Source organism: Netta rufina (assembly GCF_964035555.1).
Source record: "Netta rufina genome assembly, chromosome: 5".
Taxonomy (NCBI): Eukaryota; Metazoa; Chordata; class Aves; order Anseriformes; family Anatidae; genus Netta; species Netta rufina.
This window is the reverse complement of record NC_140128.1, coordinates 13,379,113-13,399,093: the sequence shown is the minus strand read 5'-3', so window position 1 is coordinate 13,399,093 and position 19,981 is coordinate 13,379,113. Positions and strand designations below refer to the sequence as shown.

The 19,981-nt window shown below is 46.5% G+C and overlaps 1 protein-coding gene across 3 annotated transcripts; it reads left to right on the top strand.

The window, feature by feature from the left end:
• Positions 1 to 4,035: 4,035 nt before the first annotated feature.
• LOC311209499 (1-aminocyclopropane-1-carboxylate synthase-like protein 1) lies at positions 4,036 to 19,286 on the top strand. 3 transcript variants are annotated; one of them, XM_084286879.1, is made up of 15 exons: positions 4,036 to 4,772; positions 5,940 to 6,547; positions 7,956 to 8,015; positions 10,766 to 10,836; positions 11,394 to 11,463; positions 12,583 to 12,649; positions 13,117 to 13,214; positions 13,798 to 13,875; positions 14,833 to 14,933; positions 15,640 to 15,729; positions 16,764 to 16,809; positions 16,959 to 17,100; positions 17,669 to 17,811; positions 18,195 to 18,348; positions 18,566 to 19,286. In XM_084286879.1, the coding sequence occupies exons 1-15, from the start codon at positions 4,139 to 4,141 to the stop codon at positions 18,862 to 18,864; spliced, it is 2,661 nt and encodes an 886-aa protein (XP_084143005.1). In that variant the 5' UTR covers positions 4,036 to 4,138; the 3' UTR covers positions 18,865 to 19,286. The 3 variants fall into 3 exon arrangements, with proteins under 3 accessions (XP_084143005.1, XP_084143007.1, XP_084143006.1); XM_084286881.1 differs by lacking the exon at positions 18,566 to 19,286 and adding an exon at positions 18,010 to 18,079 and having other exon boundaries at positions 18,195 to 18,273; XM_084286880.1 differs by lacking the exon at positions 18,566 to 19,286 and having other exon boundaries at positions 18,010 to 18,324.
• The last annotated feature ends 695 nt before the right edge of the window (positions 19,287 to 19,981 follow it).

The following is a 19,981-nucleotide window of genomic DNA, read 5'->3' as shown; positions in this document are numbered from 1 at the left end:
TTTAAGGCAAATGATGACAGAACCTGAATATGCATTGCTTAAAGCTGGAGGGACAAAAAACGTGCAGAAACTGAACGGAGCAGTGCAGCCAGCCAAAGAGAGGGAGATGGGCTGATACTTGGATTTGTTGCGTCATTGCCTTTGGACTTTTATCTCTCGTTGACTTCATGCAATTTTGTTGTGAGCATGTCCCGATTTTGTAGAGCTATATAGCAACACATACATCCCTGCAGGTCGTCGCTCTGTTCCCTAAGAGGTTTGTTACCATTTTAGTACTTCTTTCAGGATAACCCTGTCAGAAAGCATGACTTTCTGTGACAAGAACTGTAAGCTTGTCCTACCAAGCTGGGATTTCTGCAGGCTTCAGCTGTGGGCCTTGAGGCCCGCAGTCAGCTGAGGGGCTCCTGGCTTGGTGTCTGCAGGTCCTGGCCTGACCATGTTGTTCTCTGGCAGCAGAGAGTGAGAAAACATTTGCATGTCTTCTTGCAAGGAACTCACAGTACAGACCAGATTCAGCCTGAGAAGAAGCGGTGGCCAAAAAGGAAAGAAACTAAACAAATAAAAATGCACGACAGGCTAATGTAAACAGTGTGTCAAGAGGGAAGCAGCTCTGAGTGCTCTTATTCCAGCAAGAGTCAGTGTTTGCACTTTTCTTCCACTCTCTTCATCGTGGTTTTCCCCGTGGTCCTCTTTGAGTGTCGGTGGCCATGAAGAAGCTGCAAGCAGGCCGCACAGCCTGTCCCTGCCTCACAGTCAGGCATCTTGGGGCTTATGGCTCTGGGAAGGGCAGTGCCAGATTTCTGCGTGTAGGGGAGCAGGAAGGGAGGCCTTTAACCAGCTCTACAATGAGATAAAAATGTACGTGTGAATCTGCAGGTGATGAGTGCCACAAGGTGCTTTCCAAGCCTGTGCTGAAGGATGCACAGGATGTACAGCACCACAAGAACTTTCTCGACACGTAGTATGAAGAGAGTCAATGTCATACGGAGAGGTAAATTTCTTTGCCTTGATGGGCACATCGAGTTTGATTTCTTGTCTGGGGCGTTGGCCACTTATTTCACTTTGAAGAAGAAAACATGGATCCTGTCACTCCCTAGTTAACTGTTGTGTGCTCTTTGGCTTATCCAAAGTGCAATCCACTCCTGTTCTGAAATTTGTCACCATTTCTGCTGTAGAAGAGACCTTCAGTTAGTCACAACCTACAGAAAGGGTGTTATGATAGAGGAACCTACATGAATCCAGGTGTATATACATAATTGGTCCCTCTTCCTTTTAATCCTGCAGTTGCCAGAAGTAGGTTTGGTCCCAGGAATTGGAATCCATTCCTTTACTTCGTTCCCTCTAACATATGAAGTTGGACACTCAGATTCACTTTATCTCTGTTTGTTATTAGTCACGGGGTCAGCCAGTACTTAAGATACACCCCCAGACCCACCACCGCTTCCTGCCCCAGGGAATCCCATTAACGAGCTGCATGGGGTGAGTAAGCAGGCCTGACTCTGACCTAAGCAACTTGCACAGAAAGATGGAAAAACACCATTCCTCTGCTCTTTGTGTGGCTGATGCACTGAGCGTGAGGGTGGACAGTGCCCAGCAGTTCCCACAGCTGCCTCTGCCTGCAGCTGGGCACGTCCCGTGCTTCTGCCCAGAACTTCTCAGGAGTGGCAGCGTGCTGTTTAATCAGCTCCAAAATTCACCCCAACCCTTCCAAAAAGTCAGTCTTAGGGAATCTACATGATTAATCATGAAATGGCTATTTTTATTTCTTTTCCTTGTCCGGCTCTGCTTTATGGAAGGTTTCTGAAGACTGCCTTACTGCCCTCTGGGGGCTTTACTGCAAAGTACCTTAACTAACCCTTTGGGGATGTGCTAAGAGCACAAGTCCCTCCAAAATTTTGGCTTCCCTTCTCATGTCCTTGTGCTGACCCTTCTTATTAAAGTGGTCAACAAACTGTACAAGGCCAAGTGCAGCCCTGCTCTGGCTGCCAATGCAATAAGAAGCCTACAAATAAGGTATCCGTAAAGGTTTTGTGAGTCTTGCTTGTGCTAAAAGTCAGTGAGATATAAACCCATCTCCAAAAACCGGGATGAGATGGAGGAATTAGTGATGAATTAGAGATGCCCTAATGGTCGCCATGAGGTCCAATGTCGTTTTTGGTTTCCATGCTTTATTTCAGTGACGCTTTGTGACTTGTCAGGGGCTGGGCTGAGGGTTTTTGCAGGGGGATTGTGTGGCTAATCGATATTACTATTAAGTTTTAAGCACCAAAAATATTTGTGCCGCTGGGCAGAGCCGGGACAGCCCAATAAATCCTCGCCGGGGCTGCAGCACCCTCTGCAGGGCTGCGGGGCCGGCAGCAGCACCCCGAGCCTCCCTCGGCTCCAGCCCCCGAAGGGAGGGACCCTTTAGTGGGAATATCACCTTTAGTGGGAATATCACCTTTATTTAATGTGAATACCACCTTTATTTAGTGGGACCCGGTGTTCTGGGGTGTGCAGGGCAAATGTTGGTGCCTAAGGTTTAGCTGGCCGCCGGCTGTTTGCGTGAAGGGCTTGGAGACCCGGAGCAAAACTGGGAAACTCAGCACTGTTTTTGAGGGGGGAATTTTCAGGATTGTGTATTATGGCTTTCTAGACAAGGAGCTGAGGGTCAGGGGAGGTTTGCCCAGGCTCTGCAGCACTCTGGTGTTATCTGCTGGGATGAGATGGAGGCAGGAAGGCTTTGGGAAGGAGGGCGCCGTGCGGCAGCGCTCGGTTTGCACGCTACAGGAGAAAGAGAAAGGCAGTGAGGGATTTCTGCCAGCCGAGCCTTCCACCTCGCATGGCAGAGATGGAAACAAGTGAGCCGTGAGCGAGAAAATAGCTCAGCATTTGTTATTGCCGATTTATGCGATGATTGAGGGCTCCATGCCTTGTGGTGCTGGGATGCTGAAGCCGCAGCTCCTGCGGCCAGGGCTAAGCGGGGAGTTTATGGGGTGTGCAATGGCCCCGGGGTGCTGCGGGCTCTCGGGCGGCTTTGAGGAGCTTTTTGAGGAGCTTTTGAAGGAGCCTGCTCCGTGCTGCCTCTGGTCTGTGTCTATCTGGTGTTAAACTTATGTCATGGATGGCCCTATTCATTGCTACCCCACTCTTGGTGTGCTCCAGCAAGCAGGGAGGGCAGGCGTCTTTGTGTAATGGAGCCAGCACACGGGTGCCTTTGCCTTGAAAAACCCTAGGAAAGGGGAAAAAAAAAAATAATAAAAATCTTAGGGAGCCACACAGAGGTGTGGAAGCAGAAAAACTGAGGAAATCCCAACTGTGATCTGAGCAGAAGTTGCTAGGCAAGGCAGTACCGCTTGAAAAGTTTTTTTTTGTTTGTTTGTTTTGTTTTTTTGCTTTTTTTTTTTTTCTCCCCGTAAAGGCACTTTTCACAGAATTCGCCAACACGGCCCCGAAGCCGGGCATTTTCGCCCCCTTTTCGCCCAGCTTTCGCGGCGGGGGGCCCCCTCCCTTCCCCTCCCGTCCCCTCCCCTCGCCGTGCTCCGTGCCGAGCCGAGCCGAGCCGTGCCTGGCACCGCCGGGCGGGGACCGGGCGAGGCGGGGCCGGGCGGGGCGGCTCTGGCACGGCTCGGCACGGCTCGGGCTGCCGCCAGCCTGACCCATCGCAGCCTAGACGAGCCGAGCCGAGCCGTGCCGAGCAAAGGGAAGGCTGAAGGGAGGCTCTGCGGCTTCCCTCTTGTCCCGGCACGGCACGGGAGCGCGGCGAGCGGCTGGCACGGGCTAAAATTATCCCGGAATAAGGGCTGCACGCATGTGCTGTCACCCCGGATGTGAACATGCCGGCACGGCTCCCCGCTAGCTCGCTCCGCCCGGCTCTAGCGGAGGGGCCGAGCCGTGCCGAGCCGTGCCCGGCCGGGACAGGGGCGCCGGCGGCCGCGCCTCGCCCGTGAGGGGCCGGGGCCGGGGCCGGGGGGGGGGGACGCGGAGCCCCCGGGCGGCCGTGAGGGACGGGGGGCGAGGGGCTCCTGCGGCCGGGGGGGCGGCCCCGGCCCCCCCCGGAGCCCCTCGGGCCGTGGGCTCGGGGGGCCGGGTGCCGGGGTGGGCAGGCTCGGAGCCCCCCGTCCCCGCTCGCCCCCGCGTGCCGCGGTCGGCGGTCGGGATGGATTTTCGGGGGAAGAAGTACGAGCGGGGCAGCAACTGGTCGGACCCCGAGGTGGTGGAGCTGCTGCAGCTGTGGGCCGACGAGGCGGTGCAGGTGGAGCTGGAGAGCTGCCTGCGCAACCAGCACGTCTTCAACCGCATCGCCGAGGTGCTGCGGGAGAAGGGCATCCACCGCACGGGCGACCAGTGCCGCGAGAAGATCAAGAAGATGAAGCTGGAGTACCGGCGGCTGAAGGACAACGCCAAGGCCCCGCGGGGCGGCCGCGGCTGGAAGTTCTTCGACGTGATGGACCGCGTGCTCAACAGCCGCCCCGCGCTGCCCTACGCGCTGGGCGGCGGCGTGATGGCCCAGCAGGTGCTGCAGGGCGCCATGGTGGAGAGCTACCACCACCGCCACCGCCGCCACCAGTTCGCCTTCGGGCACGCGCAGCACCCCGAACTGATGGAGATCAAATGTGAGGAGGTGAACTCTGATGAGCACTGCTTGACCCCCGAGCCCCCAGCCGCCTTGGCTTACCAGCAGGGCTCCCCTGAAGAAGGTGAGATGGAGAGAGCCTTCTTGGAGAGGGCCCAGGACGACTCTCCCATCTCCAGGGTGGAGGTTCCCATTGAAACCAGTGTTTCACCTTCAGGTAGGGATGGCCTTTTACATTCCAGCATAAGGTTGCTGCCTCGTTTCCCAGAAAGAGATTTTTTTTTTTTTTTTTTTCTGGTGCGGAGATGGACACCTGGTTTGGTTTTCTTTTTATGCACTGGCGTTTGGATCCAATAAGGATTCCACGTCCCAAAAAGCTTTAAAGTAGAAGGCTGGTATCCGCATTAATAGTCTTGTGGCAATTCCCGAAACGTGTTTTGCTGCAGGTAAAAAAAACACTCTACAATTACCATGCTAGGCTAAATACTGTGTATGAAATCCAAAGGACTGTCGCATCCGCTATAAACTGGGATAGGCATTCGTGCTGGATTTCTGCATATAATGCTGACAGTGCGTACATTATTCAAAAAAAATAATAAAAAATTGCATGCTTTTTGGTGTCAATTGAACGTGACCAGGGCTGTCTGCAGTCCTCATGCTGAATTGTATCAGGAGACCCTCTTCTGCCCTTGCGACACAGCAAACCTGCAGGTGAAACTCTCCTTGCGCTCTGGTTAAATGTTTTCCCTATCTAATCTTTTAGACCACTCAGCAGTGAAGAATGCTTGGGGATAATCATTGCCCGGCTTTCTAATCTGTTAATTAGGACTTGGAAAGAAGACGTGTTTGGAAGTCACTGGTAGAAACAGCTTATGTGTGTAAAGGAGACGAGAGTTGGGCGTGCAACAGACGTTACTTGGCTGCCGTGGAAGGTGGAGTCTGGAAATCACAGAGATTTCCAGCCGGCCTCGGACAGGTTGATGGAAGAACACAGCGTGCTTGGGAGGAAGAGAGGTGGTGATCAGCGTGAGCCTTATTTCCGAGATCAGGAAGAAACGCTGTGTCCTCACCGTGGTGCTTGCGTAGGCAGCCAAGGGCAGCGCTGTCGGAAGGGGTTGACTCATGAAGGTCAATTCAGAGAGCAAACGGGGAGCCAGGCCAGGGGCTGGCAGCGAAATGGGGAGCCCAGCATGTGAAGTTTAAAAAAAAATAAAAATACCACCAAACTAGCATACTCCCAGGATGTACCTGGCTGATTTTACTTTGTTTTTCCTTTATTTAGTCTGGTGTTTTCTAGGAGGGGCAGTGGAAGGTTGCAAAATGCGTCCGCACCGTTTCACTTGCTGCACGTTTCATTTTTCTTCCTACTTTCAAATATTCGCAGGTTTCAGTGAGTCCAACATGGCCAGCTCGTCACGGATGCAGAACGTGGTTCCCCGGCCTGGCTTCTCCGCCTTGCATCGCCTGAGGAAGAAGCGGAAAGGCCAGCGGGTGAAGGACCCTCTCGACGACCTCCTGCTGAAGACCCTGACGTCTCAGCGGGCCATGGAGGAGCGCTTCTTGCAGATGGAGGAGCGCCGATTTCAGCGAGACCTGGACGTGGAGGAGCGCCGGATGCAGCTGGAGCAGCGGCGCTTCGAGCTGGAGCGGGAGCACGAGTACCGCATGTTCAACGTCTTCGCCCAGATGCTCAGCATCCTGAAGCAGAGCCACAGCGGCTCCTCCTCTTCCATCACCATGCCTCGGGGCTTGGACTTCAACCAGGCGCTGTCCGAAATGACCGGCCTCGGAGGAGGTGACCTGCAAGAGCTGCGGGCTCGATCGCAGGCCGAGAGGAGCGTTGACATGCACGGCTTCTGCCACCCCGGTGACTTCCAGAGGAGCCCCTACCTCTCCGCTCGGGGCAACGTCGTCAACATTTTCCGGGGCTCCACCGAGGAGGGGTACAAAGCTTATCATGCTGACAAGTACGATGAAGACAAGAACCCCAATGTGAGTGCGAGTCTCCGAGTGTTTTCCTGGCTCACGCAGACGTGGTGGGCCAAGCTGTTTGTTCTGGGACGTGAAATAAAAAGTAACTATGCCCATCACTCCCACGTCAAAGGTGAACGTTGTGTTCAGCACAGGTTTGCATGCCCAGGTTTTCCTGTCGGGAGCCAGCCAGTGGCAGTAACAGACCTTCAAAGGCGAAAGAAACCTGCAGGAACATGCTGTTCCTCTTTTTTATCTCACCACCCCTGCTTCCCACTGAGGACAGTCACCGATTATTGCTGGTGATGGGTGGTGGACGAGATAAAACCACAGAGCAGTAGACATTTAAAACAAAAAACCTCAGAACTTTCCCTGCCCGTTTAAGCTGTGCTGCTCGGTTGTAAGTAGCTCGTCACACACCCCCTTGTGGCACAGAGGCTGAATGTTAATAATTGGTATTGAATAAGTAACAAGTGTAGTGATTATAAATAATGATTTATCCGTGGGTTACTTTTAAAGAGATCCTGCATTCAGATACTGAACTACTTGAAATTTTTTGAATGTTTTGTTCTGAGCCCTGACTTGAGTCACACACAGTGTTGGGAGTTGAAAACTAGATTTTTAAGACACAAAAACACAATCAATTTTTTGATAGAGGTGTGTTATGAGGCAGAAACTCTCACTTCTACCAACTCTTCTACTAGCTTCTACTAACAATGTAAGTAGTAGATTTTTAAAGAAATGCCTAAAATTGGGCTTGTATTTTAGAAACATCATAAATGTACAATTGTTTAGGTTGCCTGTGGTATTTTTTTTAATTTATTTATCCAACCTCTTCCAGTAGTGAAAATGTGCTAGTAGACTTGAGCTCTTCAGCATCTAATATATAATATAAAATAAGCAGGGCCAAATCCTAGACCTGGAACTGCAGGACTGTCTCTCCACAGGGGAAAATGTAATGACTGTGTTTAGGTGGTTATTTGAAAAAAACAGTGGAGTGGAATGGTAACAACTAATAAATGAGTTATTTTAGATAAAGAAATATATCAAAAACATTTCTTCAAGCTGCTGCAGAAGTGTAAACCTCAGTTTCCCCAGAATCGTTTTAGATGTGTTTGCAGTTAGATGCATAACGATGAGGGAATTGAAGAATAAGTTAAACGTGTCTTGTGAAGAAGTACAAATTGTTAGTAGCTATTCATTTTCACAAAGTTTATTGCCTAAGAAGCTAAGTGCCTGAGATATGTATGTAAACACTCAAACATACGTATACATCTCCAGTTCCATATTACATTCTATATTTCAGTGAACTGTGTTTTGACTTCCTTGATAAGCTCTTTGAGGGCACATCAGTGAAGTGACAGCGAAGGTGGTGGTATGTACATGTTTTTTTTTGTGTCCCTAAATGATAAATTCTTTTCTTTTCTAGGGTATAATTAATTTTGGCACCAGTGAGAATAAACTCTGCTTTGACCTGATGTCTAAACGGGTAAGTTCTATTCCAAAAAGAAAAGCAAATGTGCTGTGTAGTTCCTCCTCAGTGTCTCTACTTTCCTAGTATTATTGCTGCCGTTCAGGGTTCTCTAGTTAACTTTCTCCTTGTGTATTTCTTATGGTTGGAAGTCACTTTTGAATCCAGCTCTTTGTACACTTACTTATGTTATTTTAGCAGGAGGATAGGAACAGGGATATTTTTCTGTTCCTTTTCATAGTGTGTTTGTGGGAATGTACTTGGCTCATTCAAATACTTAAGACTCAGTACTTAAATGAAAATAAGATGAATTTTATTTTCTCCCACTGACCATATTTCATTTAATACAGAGGTCTCAGAACTAGTTTTGATCTCTCTTTAATTTCGAGGGTCTTCATAGCCTGGGACAGAGGAAGTTGGCTCTGTCCGTTGTAAAGTTTCACAGTTTGGACTCCTAGTTCTGAACTTCCCTAAAATTTGAGAGGGTGGCAGCAGTGAATGGGACATCTTGTGAAACCTCTTGAAATCATAGTGGATCGGCTGCTTGTCAGACGCTTTGTTCAATTGCATGAAACAAATGACATGAATCAGGAATAAACAACAAAAAAGACAAAAGAAAGTGACAGACCTGTGCCTTAAAGGAATGTTTCTTGATTTCCATTAAAATTACTGACCAGATTCAGCCTCCAAGGTGGAAAGGCTGCACTTTTCCTAGCTGAAGCTGCCTGTGGGGAGGGAAGGTGGCTGGGGTTCTGGCAGTCAGTCTCTGCGCTTTGAAGCTCACTGTTACTCCCGTTCCACCAATTCCCACCCTCAAAATGTTCCTTGTTTTATTCCTGCCTGCCACACCACTGACTCGGGGATGCTACCCCACCACTCGGCCTTCCAGCTAAAAGAACAGGTAAGGCAGAGCTGCTGCCTGGCGGCTGTGCACACAGGAGGTGCCCTCTGGGCTGTGTAGGTTGTACCTCCCTTCGTTCACTGTCCTTCCCCTACACTAACACGGCGTCTGCAGCAAGTAGTGCAGAGGGAGACAGCAATCAGCTGCATCTTCATTAGCCTTATCGTGAGAATAAGCTGTAGTGTGATGAGCCATCGTGCAAGTGGCGACAAGTAGGACAGTGTTATTGTTTCCAGCTTCTTCGTCACAGCCCAGAGTTACAGCAGGGCTTCACTGAATGCTGTGCCAGCTGGGATTGCAGGGAAAAATAATTTGTTGCTATTGGGGAAAATAAATACTGTTCCCACTGAATAAAGCAGCATATCAGATTTCTGTCTTCAACGTTTGACCCTTAAATTGGATAATTAATATTCTGTGGCTTGAGATCTCAGACAATCTTAATTTTAGATGGCCCATCTGATTTCCTTAGCCCTTAAAGCATTATCTTTAAGGGTTCTCCTCTTTATTATTGCATAGCCCTTTTTGGCCAAGTTTGCTGATACGTTTTATGTTGCATTCTCTAGACAAGTTTAGGAGAGAGATCTAAGGAGACATAGTTCTGTGCTACATAGGCTTCGAGAACATCTGCAGATGAATAAAGGAACTTTATTCCCCAAATGTCAGGTTGTAATTCTGCATGGGATGAGGACAGTGTCTTTAAACTGTCCAGTTTCCAGAGCTTGGCACAAGTTATTAAAACACCAATACAGAATGTTGTGGTTTTGTTATTCTGTGGTAGACATTCATACTGCATGTTAAATTTCCTTCCTCTTTTGCACCATCACTTACTTGTTGTGTCCACACTCCCCTGTGTTTGTTAGTATTAACTCATAGATTGGTTGCCATCAAATGTTTGGAAGTTACCTTGCACATAACATTTGTTTATCCCCTTTTTGTTCGTGTCAAATGTCCTTTTCCTTCTGCCCTGATCACCGCTGCACTTCCCCTTGCAACTTCATAGAACTGGATTTTGTGAAACCCTGATAATGACAACCTTGAAAATATTTAGATAAAAGCAGTGTGCTTATTTTATCTAAATATAAACATTAAAAAGGGCTCTAGAGCTCGCCCACAGTTCAGGTGAATCTGACTTTGAGAACAGAATAAGCTCCTAATAAAGGACAGAGTACCTGCCCTAGGGAAGACATTCAAGAAGATAATTTTATTTTTCGCTTGTCTTTTGAAGGCTCCTGTTACATTCTAATGCTTACAAGGACTTATCAGGATTGTAGGTCTGAAGTAACTTGGAACTGAGATATAAATGAAAGGTAGAATTCATTAAAAATTAATATGTTGAAAGTTTAAAAAAATAATAATAAAAGAAAACACGTATCAGATTGTGATTTTAAATCCTGTCCGTCTCTTTCCGACGATATAGACCTGAGCTTTCATGATGGTAGAGCTTCCACAATTGGTACTTAATTGCCAGCTGAAAGCCGCTGTTCTGATAACGTGGCAAAGCACTCCTTGGGACACTTGATTGCTTCATTTGTTCAGAAGGTCTTTGGCAGGCTTCTTTTTTTATGGGCATCACTTGTATTGCCTGTTTGGCATCCCTTCTGTAGATCTCTGGGCAGAGAAGCTTTGGCTGCAATCATTTAGCAAAGACCTTCCATAAACTGCAGTTATCACTGGTCAGCTTGCTGATTGTTGCCTCTCCCAGCTGCATTAATTCTGGTGGTCAGTGGCTTTCTCAATCCAGTTTTAAGGCTGTTGAAGTTTTGTGTGTATGTGTCTATGCAGGTATGTGCCTGCACGTGGATCTATCTATTTCCATGTTTCTGGTTTCCGTGACTGTGCTTTTAATGCCTCTTTCTGTTGCTCACAGCTGACGCAGACCGATATGAACCTCATGGAGCCTCCACTGCTTCAGTATCCTGACTGGAAGGGACATATGTTGTAAGTCTTCCCATGCCTGTAATGCTTTGCTTTTTGAGTACTTGTCTGATAAACAAAGGGGATGAGTACACCACTTCTGCTACACATTAGTTAAAACTTTTCTAGGTCACTTAATCATCTTTTTCTTTTCAAAAGTGTAAATTAGTCACCCAGCTAGTTAAAAACCCAGTTAAAAATCCAGTTAAAAATCCTTTTATGTAAGAGAAGATGCTGATTTTCTAAAGCCAATGCAGTTTTAACAACACGGTATACATTAACAGATCAGGTAACTCCAAAAAGTTCCTTGAGACATCATGAACACTGGGGACTTGAATCCTTCAGCTCTGTTCTCAGTTAAAGCTCTTCAGAAATGTATGCCTAGCTGTAGCCATTATCCGTGACACCTTTGCCATGTGTAACAGTCGTGTCTGTGGCACGGGCCTGAGCTATCCTGTTTTCTAGCTATCTGCATCAGACTTTACTGTGCCCTGGCTTTATTTTCCTGAGATGCGGACCTGGGGAAGCCCAGCCTCTTGGAGAATAAGCTGAATCAATATTTGCTTTTGTGTCTTTCTCAGTTTACGGGAGGAAGTGGCTCGGTTTTTGACCTATTACTGCAAGGCCCCTGCACCTCTTAAGGCAGAAAATGTGGGTAACCCACTTTCCATTGGTGTCTATTCTAATGTATTGCCATTTGTTGTCAAACAATTTCATCTTATTTTTTTTAAACAAGTGATTTTGTAAGATGACAGCCTTTTATCATGTAAATGAGGTTGAATCATAGCCATTTTAGTAGCTTTTGATGAACACTTTAGCCAAAACACTTCAGTTCTGCTGTTCATTTGCCTTATTCTTTACTTTTGTGTGCCAACTTTTCATGCCATTGCTTTCAATGTGGCTTTGTGCTTTTATCTCTGTATTCAGCTCTGGGACCTATGGTGCTTGTGTCCCTCAGGGACAAAGAGTGCCCATTGTTTCAGCTGGGTTTATTTTTTACCATTTTGCTGCTACACCTCAGGACAAAATCTGTCGTTAAGCCAAGAGTAGTTTTACCTGGCAAGAGCAAACTTTTTCAGGCTTTGCAGGACTTGCTGACCTACGAGGGATGCAGGCTGGGCTCGGTGCATGCATCAGTCCTGTTTTTGCTGGGTTGTAAAGGCAGCAGGAGCAGCCACTGCTGCTCTGGCTACTGTAGTTCAAGCAGAGGCCCCTACTTCACATACGCTGAAGTTGTGACTGATCAATTTGCTGATCATTGCCCCTCCAAGGCAGCAGATTCTACCTGATTCTTGGATTGAACTCAAGGGACCTTAAGTCTTCTAGACATCAAGGGATGTTGGTCTTCTAGAAGCAGGAGTCAAAATTGCCCCGTATAAGATGACAATTTCCACTGTTGCACAAATTTGGCAGGAGGCAGGAGCTGCTGTTACCACAAAGAGAACATAATGCGAATTAGCTGGTGACAAGGACTTTGCCTTTCTAAAGCTTCAGAACTATTTTTTTTCCCCCCAACATAAAACCTGCTATTTCTAAATACTATATTGCATATTACAATCAAGAAAGGCACCTGGACGAAGCGTCATGAAACAGAGTACAGGATTAAAGTTATTTCTGGTAGAAGTGGGAATTCAGCAGGAAAATTGTGGGAACATCCGTGCTAGAGGATTAGGGAGCAAATATATTTTGTTGATACTATTAGAAATCATTTTTTGTGGTGGTATCTTTCTATGGACTGCTTTATCACTAACCTGTCTCTTTCTTCTCTAGGTGATTGTTCTGAATGGTTGTGGCTCTTTGTTTTCTGCGTTAGCTACAGTCCTTTGTGATCCAGGAGGTAAGTGGATTGCCGGGAGATGTTTTCAATGTTTGTTTTTCTTGGGAAATAATGAGTTACTCAGTTTAAATATTGTTTGATAGAAGCAAGGTTCTAGAACTGCAAGGTTCTTGTTTCCTGCAGCATTGTGCTGTGAAATTCATCACCTTCACACTCTGCAGATCTCTGGTGCTCACACTCTGTGTTTCACCCTGTCTGCCTTCACTGTTTTGGGGTGTTCTGTTTAGCCCACTAAATGTGGGCTATGCTCAAGCTTACAAGGGCTACTGAGGATGGATGTACAGTGTCCTAGTTCTTGCAGAAGACCGAAGAATTAATACAGAAAGAAAGTAGAGAAAAAGGCAGTAACATTAAAATGTTTCCAGAGGGCATAAGTGTAGAAAAGCTTTCATGCTTAGCTGAAATATGCTAGAAGAGAGAGAAGGACTGGGGCCTGTGGCTGACAAATTTTGTTGTCTTGGTTCCAGAGGCTGTTCTGATTGCTACTCCTTTTTATGGTGGTATCACCCGGAGCGTCTTTCTGTATGGTAATGTGAAGCTGGTGTACGCCTATTTAGATAGTAAGGTAAGAATTGAGAGGAGGGAATACATGTATCAACCTCTGCAGTCAAAAAATAATTGGCACAGGAAAGTGTCAAGCTCTGGGGACCTGAGGACAAGGCTAGGCAGCAGCCTGTGGGTGTTTTCCCATTTATTGTTGGGAAACTCGACGTGTAGTTTCCCAGAAACTTGTTTGAGGGCATAAATCTGGATTCCAGTCTTCTCCTTTTCTTGCACGTTACTTCCCATAAACATTCAGTAATGGCTGTTGAGGGGGGAAGATGGCCATTTTGAACCTTAGAGACAGAAGTAGGTGCTGTCCCACTAGAGATGGTCTGGGGTCGAAGAGCACATGGAGATTTGGCATTGCTTTAGTTATTAAGAATGGCCAGAGAATTCTGTGCCTGTGGCCTGTCTATGATGAACGTTTCTTTGATTTTATTTATTTATGCTTTCTGTAGTATAAAGAGGTAAGAGTGGATACTCTTTATTGTTGGTCATTATTGTTGGGCTTTCATTTTGTTTTGGGGACGTTTCTCAGGGGAATGGCTCAAGGAGACTCTGTTGAAATAATTTGGCCTTTTTTGTATCTTTGCGATGTCTTTCAGATTACTGGAACAAGCACTCGGCCTTTTCAGCTTACAGTGGAAAAACTGGAAAAAGCCTTGCAGGATGCCCGTGCAGAGGTGAGTGTAGCTGAGCTGCTTATTATCGGTCTACAAGTATTCAAATTCTTTGTATTAAGTCAGCAGTATGTTTGAAATGGCTGGTCCCAGAAATGGCCTGAAGACCAAAACAATTTCAGAACCTAGCGCCTGGCTTTCTCACGGTCCTTACAGAAAGGCTGAGATCAGGCTTCTTGCAAATCCTGTTTGCACTTGTGGCAGAGTACTGAGCCTCACTTGCACGAGGAATCCCACCACGTCATATGTACCTGGGCATGCGCTACAATGTAGGGACTACCCAGAGTTTCTCCTTTGGGAAAGCCAGCTGAGTTCCCCCAAAAACTACTGCTATACTCAGTAGTGCAGCAGAATCAAGCAAGATGATGAAGAATATTTGCAGGAGGGGCAAATTTAGAAGGTAAATGCAGATTGTTTTTGAATATTTAGTCTGTAGGTTTTGAAATTGTCCTAAACCCAATGCAGGTTTAGCTGCATCTTTACATCGTTACTGGCTCTGACATCTCCAGCCGCATGTGCTCTAAATGTGAGCAATTTGCATCCACGTAGCTCAAATTCCTCTCTTTCTTGCCTCATTCATGGGCAAACTTCAGTAATCTGTTCCTTCCTGATTGCTGATACAGCTGAGACACAATTCTCCTCCACACTGAGAATGTGTGAGAGCATCTTTGTTATAAATTGGCTTACCAGATGGCAGCAATCATAGCAGAACTCCTCCTTCTCAAAATCGTAGACTGATTCTATAGTGTTTTCCCCAGTTCCCTTTGCAAGTGCTGTAATTATAAAAATATCTTAATTTGTGGCTAAAAGATGTCTCTTACAAATCTAACTTTTGAGGTGAAATTGTCATGGGGGAAGCTGAAGGAGAGTTTTGTGTCGCATTCAGTGCTCCAGTGGAGGAACCGAAAATCTGTCCTGTGATGAATGCTCTCTTACTACTGCATTTTTTGTGTTCTGCAGGGCATCACTGTAAGGGCCTTAATTCTACTGAATCCCCAAAATCCCCTTGGGGACATCTATTCCTTGTCAGAATTACGGGATTACCTGGAATTTGCTAAAAGGTATGTCAGTTTGGAGGCCTGAGGTATCCTGAGTCAGATACAACTTTCAGAGTCTGTCGGACTACTTGCTGTCTCCTAATTTATGTGTGAATATTTTCTCAGTCGGGCATAAAGCCTGTTCTTCACACAGCACACAGCAGGCTTAAGAGAGGAGAGAGGGCTGGCGGGGAGAAGGGAGCGTGGACCTTCCAGTCATCAGGAGTGGGAAGGAAACTTGTGTCAAGGAATAAAAGCTTTATTTCGCTGCTGTGCTGTGTGTCTTTGGTAGGAATCTGAGTTCCTTTCCTCCCAGTTTTTCTGTATCTACAGAGAAAAACGTACAGAAATATTAATAAATATTTAAATATGGCTGCCCAGCTTCCTTGCTGATGCTCTCTGAAATGTGGTCAATCCTGAGTGGGTGGTAATACATCGTACTCTAGAAGGGTGGTACCTGCAGCAGTTCATTTTCACAAGTGCATTGGAAATGACTGATTTTTCTTTCTCATTGTATGGTTGCAGTGTGTAACAATTAGCTGGATATAACTCAAAGCAATTCAGCGTACACGTAACAGACCTTCCAAGCTGTTGAAAAGTGCTTCTGTGCTACAAAATTTGGTGTCCCTCTTCTTTGCATAAAGCCAGTCTTTGCAGAATCCAGAATTTCTCTTTGCTTCTAAGCTCAGAAGCAGCATTTTTTTGTAACTTCCATTTTGTCCTTTTGCAGACATGAATTGCATGTGATAGTAGATGAGATCTACATGCTGTCAGTTTTTGATGAATCAGCCACGTTTCACAGTGTCCTGGGCATGGACAGGTAAAATCAGCTCCTACTTCCCTGGCCATCTTCCAGTGACAATTCAACATGATGCCTTGCTGAGAACTTGTGACTGGAAGTTAAGTCATGAGCTAGCAAATTCTGAATCTGCGATACACTGTTTGTTTTTGTTATTATTATTGTAATTTCTGAATGGCAAATGCATTTTTTTTCAAGTGCAAGGAAAAATCTAGCAAGGAAAAAATACTCATTTTCTGCTGTGATACCCTTTCCAGCGTGTGCTTTGGTACTTGCTTGTGCCAGTCCCCCCAGAATGGCAATGAATGTTTCATTTCTTGAGAGTGAGGCTTTTCTTTCCCGTTTAAGCATTTCTGCCTCTTTCCCATGTTTCTGTTGATGCTATAAAGACCTTCTGTTGCTGTTTACTTTCTGTTTTTTCATACAGTAGTCACGGATCACAGTGTCACTACAGATTTGAGAATGGGTTTTATTAGGTATTAATTTAATGATACAAAATGTTTTGCAAAACTCATATTTGAATATATTTATTATAATCGTTTTTTCTTTCTGGTTTTCACCAGTGGTGCTATCTTTCTTTTTGTGCTCATTTGCAAAGAAATAAAATTATACTTGGCTGTTTTCTCAGCATTGCTGAGCTTGGACGTACAGCATTGCAAAGGAAGAACCTCCTTCTGCAAAGTATTGTGGTTTGAAAGAAATAAGGAAAGAAAATTGCTTTAAATTCTTAGAAATTGAAATCAATAGAAATTGATTGGTAGCATTAAATGTACAAGCTATATACATGCAGAAAACTTGTGGTGTGTGAAGTACAGCACTTGCTGGAAGTATCAATATATCTGAAATACCTAAAAATCTCATCTAAAATTAGTTCCTGGGAGTTCCTTGCTTCCGAAGTTAGGTCAGATCGGGATTTTCCTGCCTGCCTGCTGTTCCGTGCTGCGCTGCCTGTCACTGTGTAATGCTGCCTCTCTGTTTTCACATTGCTGCACTGGTGACCCAAAAGCTTCAGCACCTATGACACTAACTGCCCATCTGCATCCTTCTACATACAGATTGCCTGATCCACAGAGGACCCATGTGATGTGGGGAATAAGCAAGGTGAGTGCTGGTTGCCACCGTGCCGTGGCTTCCTCAGCGCTGTGGTTGGCTTGCTGTCCTCAGGTTCCTTATGCAAGAAAGAACAAGGCAATGGTTGTAGGATCCCAACCTTCCTGTGCAATAAAGTAGTCTCTCTGTGTCTTCTGCAGGATTTTGCTGTCTCTGGGATTCGCTTTGGTACTTTGTACACAGAGAACCAAGATGTCGCTAACGCGGTGGCTTCTTTGTGCTACTTCCACGGGGTCTGTGGAACTGTCCAGCACAAGGTTGCGCAGCTGCTTAGAGACAGAGGTGAGTCAGCAGCTTGATGTGGGATCCTCTGCTGGCTGTGTGTCTTGGTACCTTGTGGGATTCTGCCCCCTTACTCTCCCAGATGGTCTCTGTGTGTGCAGTTGGCAGCCTTCCCTGATCCTGAAGCTGCCTGCGTAAGCCATGGCTGACAGGTCCACAGCAGAGCAACATCTCTGCAGAGCTCCCCAGCAGCAGAGTTAGAGGAGCAGCTCTGAAGAAGCTAAGTGTGTAGAAGTAGCTAGTGTTGCGCAGCACCAGCTGAGCAGAGGCAAAAGAGTACAACCTCATGGGAAGAGGGGAATGGAACTGGGATTTCTAGCTTTACCCTGCTTGGAGTGCTAACAGTCCATAGCTGTAAAAGCCATGACTGTAGGGAAATTGTGAAAAAGGTACACACAGACATGAAATTGCTAAATAGTTCCTGCCCCCGTTTCTGTTCTTTGAGGAAACAAAAAAAGGAGTCGAAAGGTGAAATGTAAAAAGGCTTTGTGAGTATTTTAGAAACCTTAACAGATCTGAATTCTTAGGCAGTTTGTAATAATTTTTTTCTTCTTCTCCCTTTGGTTAGACTGGATCAACCAGGTGTACCTGAGGGCCAACCATGCCCGCCTAAAAGCTGCCCATACGTACGTGACAGATGAGCTGAAGACACTTGGGGTTCCTTTTCTCAACCGCAACGCAGGCTTCTTTGTCTGGATTGATTTCCGAAAGGTTGGTAGGCCTAGGAAAGGATGCTTCTCCTGGGACAAGGGCAGGCACACGGTGCAGCTGCGTCCAGGGGAAAGTTCAATATTGCGATAGGCATTTTGGTAAAACCCCATCTGATGTCTGGTGAGCAGAGGGAGGGACTGCCTCGTATTTCTGTGTGTGCTTTTCCTTTCGTCTGTCTGTGCATTTCCCTCCTTGCAGGAATCTTACTGCTCTCAAGCCACTTTCCTCCCCATTTCTTCCTTTTTATCACAACTGCTGTACTTCAGAGGTAAAAGGTGTCTCCCCTGGCCTTTTTAGACCTCATGGGAATCACAAATTCATGAGGATCTCAGTGAGTTAGCCTATATGTGACTAACCTCTGGCCCTTCTGGTGACTCTCCCAGTACCTTAGGACAGGAACATTTGAGGAGGAGATGTTGCTCTGGAGGCGTTTTCTCGATAACAAGGTCCTCCTGTCCTGCGGCAAAGCCTTTGAGTGCAGTGAGCCTGGATGGTTCCGCATCATCTTTGCTGACAAGACCCACCGACTACAGCTGGGTGAGTGATGTCTTCCCTTCTTCCTCCCGCCGGAGTTCCTGCAGCACTGTTCCCTCCTCTCCTTAATCCTAAACTATCCTATTATTATTATCCTTGTCTTCTCCATGCTTCCTTCCTTTCCTTCCATTCTCCAAATTTTTCTGGATCCAACTGGGATTTGGAGACCCTTGTGGCTTAAACTAATCCACCAATGTTTCCCCTCCTTACGCCTCTGCAGGTATGCAGCGGATCCGCAAGGTTTTGGAAGAGCGAGAGCAGGAGATCCTGGCTGAGGAAAAGGAGCAGCCTTGTCAGTCAGACCAGGATGGCAAAGCAGATAGCACAGATGAAGTCATTTTTGTCTCCCGCCACCAGGAACCTACCTGTTCTGGTAGCTCCAACCTCGGTGACCTCATTGGCCTCCTGCAGCAGCAGATGCGTTCATCTGACTGGCTCCAGAAAAACACGGCAGAGCAGTTTGCACAGGAAAAGCCAGAAATCTACGACGTGTTCAGCAAACTGGTGGGGAAACAGTAGGGGTCAGCGTGCCTTCAGGGGTGTTCCTGAGCACCGAGTGACTGGCCCTGGGCCCCTAACAGCTCAGCATTGACTTCCAGCAAATAATATATTTTCTGTATAGCAAGAAAATCACTTTGTAAAACCCCTCCTCTACCCCCTGTTGGAGATCTCTGATTTGTATTATATAGGTGCTTTCCTCGGATTGGGGTGAGGGTAAGGAATGATGGGGGTCTTGTTCACCTGCTGCCCCTCGTCCTGCTGCATCACTGTATTTTGTATTTCATTTCTAATGAACATGCTCTTAACTCTCTTAGAAGGTCTTGTGGAGTCTTTTTTATGCTTCGTATTTCACTCTGTCTGGGAAGACGGAGACATGACATTGTTAACATGTGTGAAGTTTGCCTTTTCCTAAATGAGCCCAGACATAATTAATTTTTTTCAGTGCCAGAAGATGACTGCTTTCACAAAGAAATGTTTTTGGGAGATAGAACATGGTGTCAGCCCAAAGGTAGCCTCAGCTAAGATCAAATAAGCGTGCATACGTGGGGCTCTTAGAACATGATCATTTAGTTTGAGTTCTGTAAAAGCTTTTCATTTTGAGTTGTTTCCCATTCTGTTCTCAGATCAGACAGTATCTAACCCCCTTGGTTGGTGAAATGCCTCTTTTTGTTTCTGTCCTTCTTGTGTAAATAAAAAGCACCTATTGGCCTTTTTTAATGCCATTTTCAAAGACATTGAAGTGCACCTTTCTCCTCTTGTAATTTGTTGGCAGTGCCAAGTTACATCTTGGTAGCATTATGGAATCTGTTTAAGTTATGAGTTAGAGAGGTGAAAGATAAAATTCGGAGTAAATCCTGTGATATCAAAGCAGTTTGAGCTTGCTGATCACAGCTGAAGAGCAAAGGCATGTGTGCATATCATAACTTGAATCACCACGGCAAAGGGAGCAAATAATGACTGCAGATGAACTTTGGTGAGTTGTGGAGCTGTGGGGAACTGCGGGGACGATGAGGAGCAGAGTGACCAGCTGCTGAGGAGAAGGTCGAGCTGCTGCTAGAAGGAACGGGTCCGTCTCAGACACCATGGTGTGGAGGCAAGGGTGGTGAGATGATTGGTGAGATGAGTGCAAGGGACA

What these genes read in the sequence shown, in the direction of transcription:
- LOC311209499 (XM_084286879.1), top strand. Translation starts at nt 4,139, where the DNA reads ATGGATTTTCGGGGGAAGAAGTACGAGCGGGGCAGCAACTGGTCGGAC. An exon ending in ATGAAGACAAGAACCCCAAT is followed by an intron (nt 6,548 to 7,955) that starts GTGAGTGCGAGT and finishes TTTCTTTTCTAG; the next exon opens with GGTATAATTAATTTTGGCAC. An exon ending in ACGCCTATTTAGATAGTAAG is followed by an intron (nt 13,215 to 13,797) that starts GTAAGAATTGAG and finishes GATGTCTTTCAG; the next exon opens with ATTACTGGAACAAGCACTCG.